We start from the raw sequence: 8,498 nt of genomic DNA, 5'->3' as shown, positions 1-8,498 counted from the left end.
TGAAACAAAGCCTCAGACAATCTGGAGAGGCACAGCTTGTGGTCAGCTGGCAGACTACATATCTCAGTGCTGACCTCTCCTGTAGAAATAATGGCATAGGCAGGCTGTGGCATCCCATCCTTAATGTCTTACTGTGGTGTGTCAGCAAGGTGGGGTCTAATCACAGAGAAGCTTGATAGGCAGTCTTCCACTAAATCTCATGTCCCAACAGTGGACAGAATAGATGCCTCTTCTTGATGAGGACGTGGGTCATCTTTTCTCTCCCTATTCTGAATGTTTGGTGCTATAGATGTGTTGTGGCTTTGGGAGAAGGGGACAGAGATCCAGTCCCATTTAAAGGTAAATTTTCCTGAAGAGGGAGGCAAGGATGCTGATGGGCCCAAGTGAAAGAGATGTGGAAAATCAATCAGTTCTTCCCAAACATTATTCTGTCCATGGCTCCCATTTAAAGAGTGCAAGTTGGGGGAAATTATTGTTTTTATGGGGTGATTTTTGGCCAGAGAGAGGTGGCTATATTGCACAGAAATATATAGTATCTGCTTGTTCAAGGCTCTTGATGAGATGAAGCTGATTCTTATTTTCATGGAAAGTCCTTTGAGGCTCCCAATATTTCATGGCTGCTTGTTCTGGGAACAGAGAGCAGACTGGGGTGGGGTCAGAGGGTACTCCAAAGCTCATCTGTGGCCCTGTATCTTGCCTGTCACCAGCTCTCAATGTCTCACATCTGAATCTTGGACCCCACACTCATTCATTTATTATTCTCAACCCTTATGCAAATTTATTGGCTCCTCCACTTCCCATTAACAATATGGATGTGTCCTTCCCATTAGTTTCAGGCCTGAGCTCCTCTCTGGCATGCTGTATAAGGAGAAGCCAGGTGTAGCCACTTCACAGCCAACACTGGGAATAGACTATTTCCTCGTAGGAAATCAGTGAGACACATTTTGAAAGTACTGGCAGCTTCCCAGCTTTCCTTGGTTTTAGGCTGTCAGTACCTGGTCTGGATGAGCTTGTGGGTTCTGCCTCAACAATAAAATGCCCTGCCCTACTTGGCTGAGACCTGTCAACCCATCTCTCCCAAACACAGTTCTCATATCAAGAACAAAGGATGGAGGTTTTCATCTTGGGTTCTTTTGAATGTAGCCACAAAGATGCAGCTCCTGACTACAAGGCCATCCTGCAATAGGAGTTCCACATTGGCTGACTTTGAGGCCTCTATTTCTGGTTGGTTGCAGAGGAAGCCTCTGTGAGTTAGGAAGATGCAACAGATTTCTGGGTACTTGAAGAGGAAACCCTCTCATATTGGCTACAATTAAGTGAGGCTCATAAGTCCTGACAGGTGGCTCCAAGGGCTCAGCCAGGTAGCAGGGCCAAGAGCACTACAAGTTCAACTGACTCTTAGGTGCCACCTGCTTTCTGGCCCTCAAGCTGAGCTACAAGTATTGCTCCTCCATTGAGGCATGGGCCTGGGCATCCAGCCTGGTGGGCTCCATCCTGAGCTGGCTTATGTCCAGGAAAAGGCCTGGGCACTTCTGATCCTGTGCGCTGTGGAGTGGACTGGTTAAGGGGGGCAGGCTACAGACAGCAGCCACTCCAGGAAAGCTGTTAGACTGTTTCTGCTGCAAAACAGTTATGTCCCTGGCCTGAGACTGTCTACAGAGCCTATAGCTCATGTCCTGCCTTGGAGGCTGCACAGAATAGAACTTGCAGTCTGGGTGGATCTGTAGGGCTGCAACCTGGGCTACACAACCTTTCAGAGAGGACTCTATATCCAGGGTACTTTTTCTAAGACCTGTTCTCCGCTGATCTCGAAAACACCCCATCTTCCCAGGGGCCCTGAGCTCCTGGGAGTGGGGCCAGGAAAAGGGGTTAATGATCTTGGTTTTGACCTTGTTTTTGCTAGAAGTGCCTGTCATCATGGATATTGCAGATCCCAAAGAGGAGAACAAACCTTCGTAGCAACTTGGTGTCCCTTCTTCCCCTGAGACCTGAACACACTTCAGAGATGGGTCCCTGTACATAGAGCTTATTTCCTGTTCAGGCCCTGCTAAGACCTTGCTCTCTCCAGCAAGCAGGCCCTTGATACTTGAATGTACCCACAGATCCTGCCTACTAGGTTTTAAGCTGACTGTGATCCCACCTGCATTTGAAGCATGGGCCCTTCTGACCTCCAGCTTCAGTAGACCTGGGCCTTTCTTCTCAGAGTCAGCTCCCAAATTCTCCACAAATCTCCTGAATGGGGTTGCAGGATCCTCAGGGGTTGAGATAGGAGGAGCATGGAACTCAGGACTATGGCGAAGCCAGTTGACAATACCCATGGTGATGTTGAGCTCTGTGTCACAGAGCTTCAGCAGGCCCTCCTTGCCCTTCCAGGAGCTCTGCAAGAAACACTGGCTGAGCAGGTCTGGGCTTGGTCCTAGAGCCAAGTTCTCCTCTGCCCCCATGTGAAAGCTGCAAATAGACAATGGCATTCCCAGTGCTGGCACTGAGAGACTCTCAGACATGTACAGGTCATCATCAAGGCCAACAGGGTCCTCACTGGGGTCACAGAAAAGCTCATAGAGGGCATCTCCACTATAACTCTCCTGAGGGAAATCAGTTGCAGGGGTGCCTGGGTTCAGGACTTCCTTCCTATTCTCCTCAAGGCAAAGTGAAAAGGCATCGTAGTAGCCCTCATTACTCGTGGACACAGACGCTGGCTGCTCACTCCTAGTGGTGCCTATATATTTGGAGCTGGCTTTGGAACCACTGAGGAGATCCATGCAGGGACACAGAGGGAACTCAATGAGCCCAGCTGAATCAAGCCCAGGCTGAACTGTATCCGTTCCTTGAGGACGTTCCAGACATGGGCCCAGTAAGGTGTGCTGTTGATGCCTCACAGAGTGACTCACGCTATCCCAGAATTTGGTAAAGTCAGATATGTCATCCTGGGCAGAAGACACCAGCTTTTCCATGCTGCCCTGGAAGGGGCCACTAGAATCCTTGCTCTCAAGGGCCTGTGATGACTTGGCTGAGCTCTCCATGTCCTCATTCAGCTCCAAAAATGGCACTGAGCTTTCATCCGCAAAGATCTCTCCACAGCCTGTGAGTGAGTCAAAGCTCTTGAGTGAAGCCACGTCCTCACACAGGGCCCTGCAGAAGTCAAAAGAGGAGTCAGGCAGGAACTCACTGTCAGATAGGTCCTGGCACAAGCCATCCAGCCCCAGTCCCTCGCCCAAGGGGAAGAAGGCTTTGCCTCGCTGCGCTCCTGCCTCTGACAGGATTCTGGGGGAAGGCAGGCTCTTTCCTTTAATTGCCAGTGAGGCCAAGTTCTCAGTCTTGTTTCTATGAATGTTGAATAGGTTCTGAAAGTACTTCTTGGGTCCTTTCAGGGAAATCCTCTTTCTTGGGATGCTCTTGGCCACGGCTGGCACAAAAGGCATTTGGGGCACAAAATGGCGGTAATCAATGATGTGCTGGCTGCCAGAGGGCCCTGGGAAGCTTGTGCTGCCTATCAGTTGCTTTGTGGCTGCAACCATCCTGCCAGCCCCAGGCACACTGTTGTGAGTCTTGCTCTTCCATACCAATTTGAAGGTTGCACCACAGAGGTCTGTGGCGCCACCCTCAGGCTCTGGCTGTGCCCCCCTTTTGGAGCATATGTTATATCCATGGGTATTGGGACTGGCTTGGGGGGTTCTCTCACCATGGATCTGCTGCTGTCCTCCAGGTGAGACTGACGAGGGGTCTGCATCGTCCCAGGCTGGGGCAGCTGCTGCTGGGCCTGGGTACTTCTCATGAGAAATGTGAAGGCTGGATTTGATGAAAGTCTTTCCTCTCTTTAGTTCCATGCTTCCAGTGCCGTTAGCTGTTGTGGAGGAAAGCATGAGGCACTTAGTAACCATGGTTTTAGCCCACAGTGGTGTTGGAGCTGAACTCTCACATCTAAGCTTGGATCCTCCTTGAAGGTGATAGAGAGGGAGATAGGAGCAGCCCATCCATGCTTACTTATCTAGCTTTTATAGACAACTAATGCTGAGAGAAGTTAAGTCACATGATTAAAGGTAATTGTAGTTCCCAAAATGATTGCAGAAGTGTCTGGTGCTCTTGCATTTGTGATCTCTTGACTCACCCAAGCATCCTCTCAGAGATGTCTGGCCAAGTCAGACTCCCATTTCTAGGCCCAGGCACTCTACATATAGCACCACATACTTGTAGGGAAGTATTTTGGTCCTTGTATTTGTATCATGGTCCTGTGAATGGAGCTGATAATTAAATAAAAAAGTTGCTGCCTATGTCTAAGAGACAAAGCTCAAAGGGAAACTCAAGCCTGCTCCCTGGATTGGATAGAGTCAACCATCAGCCAGAGGGAAAGGCACATATACTGTCCTCTAGGACTGTTGCATCTGTTTGAGGAGGCAAGACTCAATCAGATGCCATCAGACAAGGCACAGTCAAGCATCTGATGGTGCATGCAGAGCTTGATCACTGAGATGACAGAGAGTATCATGGTAGAAAGCCAAAGAGAGGAGGCAAGCATAAGATCAGGAACAGGCAGATTGGATAGACACAGAAAATCATTGCTGAAAAAGTAGGTATGTGTCACTTTTTGTTCAAAGCTTAACTGAAATATATTGATGCCTGGAATGCCATCCAGGTAAGGTTTCTGATGCCCATGCTGAGTTCAGTGGGCAAAGGTGCTGAGATCTCTTGTTGATGTCTGTCCAGGATGTGGAACTGAGAAGGCGGTGAAATAGCTACCAAGTTGATTATATTCACACAGCTGAGGGTTTGGCCTTACCCTGAGATCAACAAAGAAGTATGAAAGTCTTCTGAATGAATGAGTGAAAGCAATGCATAAAGAAGTTGGTAGTCTATACCATTCATGTGAGTAGGGACAGAATAAATTAAGAGGGAGGCTCTGAACAAAGAGGTCTCAAAAGAGACAGCTAAAATGGGCTGACTGTATAGAGATAAGGTCCAGGTGGAGGTTATAGTCATAAGCATGAAAAATAGATGTCAAATTATATGGTTTTTTCAAAGAAAGAAACACTAGGGTTCAGCAACTGAATACAGAAAAAGAGGCAAGCCATAAGTTATAAACACTGAGGCTTAGATTGATGCCAAGAGAAGGGAATAATGAGAAGTGAGGAAAGGCAAGAAAATGGAGAATTGAGTGAAGATGGGGAAAGGGCCTGTGCTAAGCGCTGGTTGAGGGAGAGAAGAAAGGGTTTAGTTTTAAATATGTTACCTTTAGGGTTTATTTGGAGACCCACAAGATCACACCAAAAGAAGGGAAGACTTGAGAACCATCCAAACTCCCCCCAGCACCCTCACAGGCGCCCACTTCACATGCTCAGTCCTACCCCATGGCAGTGAGTAATCTACAGGTTGGGCCTCTGTCATTCTGGCCAGAGAGAGATCAGAGAAGAGAATTTTGGGCTGGTTTCTTTGACTTTCTTTCCTGCTCCATAGAGAGCACTTGAATTCACTTCCTCTCAGGCCACAGCTTGTGAAAGAGGAATGAAGCAAGTGTAAAAGCATAAGGCTCTGTCAGCTTGCATACCTTTCACACTCACTGACAAGGAAGCCTCATAGCTATCTCCAGAGAGCTGTTTTGACAGCTATAAGCTGGCCAGAGTCAACCCCAGGTCCAATGCTTTAACATGAGGAGCCAGAGGCAGGAACAGGAGCTGCCTCACAGCCCAGTAGATAACATTAAAGCCAAAAAGGATGAGGAGGTGTGGCAAAACTGGCATTGCAGAGATTCACTGGAGTTCTCAACTCTACTTCCCACCCAAAACAGTGCTTCCTCTCCTGCAGCAGGACACTTTTAACTGAAGGATTAGAAAAAGAGGAGGCACTATGCCTGGGAATGCCACAGAACCTGGCCTTGGGATTAGCTAGAGTTCAGCTCTTGGTGGGCACATCCTGTTCAGCAGGACAGTGCTTCAAGCTACTTACTGCTTTCTGCTACCTGCCAGGTGTCGCATGTACCCAAACCTTTCCCACTCTGTACCTGTAGACCCCATTTCTGATCCCCCCAAATCTTTTGTGGCCTAGATAAGACCTCCCTCAGCTCTGGGGGTGGGAGGGTGGGGTAGTTGCACAGAGCATAGTTGTTATTAACTGAGTTTTAGGGTCTGAGGACCAATCTGAGTCTTGGTTACATTTACTTAACTAGGCAGAATACTTGTCCCATAACTTTATAAGAGGCACAGTAGTATAACCCTATTTTATAAACAAGAAATTAAGGTCCAGAAAAGCCAATGGATTGGCCCGGGTCACACAGAATCGAGTGGTAAGTGATAGAGCTAGGATAAGAACCTATGCTCTTAACAATGTTAGATATTTTATGAAAAAACTAGAGGCTCGGTGCATGAAATTCATGCATGGATCTGTGTGTGTGTGTGTGTGTGTGTGTGTGTGTGTGTGTGTCCCTCAGCCCAGCCTGCACCCTCTCCAATCTGGGACATCCCTCTCACAATTTAGGACTACTGGCTCCCAACTATTCACTTGCCTGCCTTCCTGATTGCCCCTAACTGCTTCTGCCTGCCAGCCTGATCACCCCTTAACCACTCCCATGCCACCCTGATTGATGTCTAACTGCTCTCCTGCCAGCCTGCTTGCCCTCAACTTCCCTCCTCTGCCTGCCTGGTTACCCCTAACTGCCATCCCCTACAGGGTTGATCGCCTCCAACTGCCCTCCCTTGCAGGCTGGTGCTTCCCAAGTGCCCTCCCCTGCTGGCCATCTTGTGGTGGCCATCTTGTGTCCACCTGGGGGCAGGATCTTTGACCACATGGGGGCAACCATATTGTGTGTTGGAGTGATGGTCAATCTGCATATTACTCTTTTATTAGATAGGATAGAGGCCTGGAGCACTGGGGTGGGGGGTGGAGGGGGAGTAGAGACAGTTGGTTTGCCCTGAAGGGTGTCCCAGATCAGGGTGGGGGTTCCTTTGGGGGTTGGGGCAGCCTGAGTGAGGAGCTTGTGGTGGTTTTCAGGCCAACCACGCCCCCTGGAGACCCAAGCAGAGGCCCTGGTATCTGGAATTTATTTACTTTATACAATTGAAACTTTGTAACCTGGAGCGGAGCCAAGCCTCCTGCTCACTCCGTGGCTGGTAGCCATTTCTGTTTGGATTTGTTTACCTTCTATATTTGAAAATTTGTAGCCTTGAGTGGAGGCCTAGGCAGGCAAGGGCAGGTGGGAAGCTTGGCTTCCTTCGTTGCCTGGCAAACCCAAGCCTCCCTCCTGCTCTCTGTGGCTGTAGCCATCTTGGTTGGGTTTATTTGCATATCACTCTAATTGGCTGATGGGTGTAGCTGGTGGGCATGGCTTGTGAGTGTAGTGGAGTGGTGGTTAATTTGCATATTACTCTTTTATTAGGTAGAAGAGCTGAAAGTCCCCCTTGATGGCAAATCTAAAAGTGGAATAATAAATGTGGTTTCATAAGAGATTTTTAAAAGCATAATAAAAATTAAGATTAAAACAAAAATGTACCTAACACAAATTTAGAAAAATTGTAATTGAAGACAGTATAATTTCTGTGGCAAGAAATTTTGGAGATATTATGACATATATATTAAATTTATTCTTTTCTGTTTTAGAAAAATGTTTTCATTACCTTACTCTTGGAAATAATTTCAAGGCATGATAAAATTATTTCACTCTGTGCAGAATTTTGCAATCACAAGAATTAAGATGATTCATTTGCTATTGATCTCTATAAATAAAATTACTGGTTTATTATTGGAAATGTTAACTGATTTAAAATCATGAGCAGTTGGAAATGTCACTGCCCTCTGAACTTGGAAAATGATAGATCAAAGTAAATGTCATTGCTTTAGAACACTGGACTCAGTCACTAATATTGTTCACTGTTTTCCGAGTTAATTTAACATTTTGCAAGATATGATTATAAGCACTAAGATCCACAACAATTAACCAGAAACTTGCAAAATTCTGGAGCAATCATATGAAATTCAGTCCAGTCAGTTTCCACATTATAATATTTTATCAGAGCATGACTCTTTGGGTGGGAACTTTCTGAGATGTCAGAGGGCTCACTACCCAAATGGAAACAGGCTGAGCAGTCACCTTCCATGACAGTTTCAGGGTCAGAGTGGGATTTATCTGGATAGCCAGATGCTAGCACTGTCACTGCCTGATGGCAGAGGCCAAATATGACCAGGTTCTCAGCTGCAAAAATGCACATTCTGCTTTGTAATCCTCTAGCTCAGTGGTCGGCAAACTCATTAGTCAACAGAGCCAAATATCAATAGTACAATGATTGAAATTTCTTTTGAGAGTCAAATTTTTTAAACTTAAACTATATAGGTAGGTACATTGTTATTAACTTAATTAGGGTATTCTTAAGCTGACCTTTACTAAAAGCTCAAGGGACCAAAGAGTGCATGTAGCTCACGAGCCACAGTTTGCCGACCACTGTTCTAGCTAAAAGGTCCTATCAGTGGAGACCAGGATTAAGCTATGTGCCAAGTCCATCCCCAAAAGAGAA

General features: G+C 46.9%; 1 protein-coding gene across 1 annotated transcript; it reads right to left on the bottom strand.

Annotated features, from left to right (window-relative positions):
* Window positions 1–291: 291 nt before the first annotated feature.
* Window positions 292–3,839, bottom strand: AMER3 (APC membrane recruitment protein 3). Its single transcript, XM_036458659.1, has one exon. It carries the CDS (start codon window positions 3,825–3,827, stop codon window positions 1,434–1,436), a length of 2,394 nt encoding a protein of 797 aa, XP_036314552.1. The 5' UTR covers window positions 3,828–3,839; the 3' UTR covers window positions 292–1,433.
* Between the last annotated feature and the right edge of the window lie 4,659 nt (window positions 3,840–8,498).

The sequence above is a fragment of the Pipistrellus kuhlii genome, unplaced genomic scaffold, assembly GCF_014108245.1.
Source record: "Pipistrellus kuhlii isolate mPipKuh1 unplaced genomic scaffold, mPipKuh1.p scaffold_m20_p_3, whole genome shotgun sequence".
Taxonomy (NCBI): Eukaryota; Metazoa; Chordata; class Mammalia; order Chiroptera; family Vespertilionidae; genus Pipistrellus; species Pipistrellus kuhlii.
This window is presented reverse-complemented; position numbering and strand designations above follow the sequence as displayed.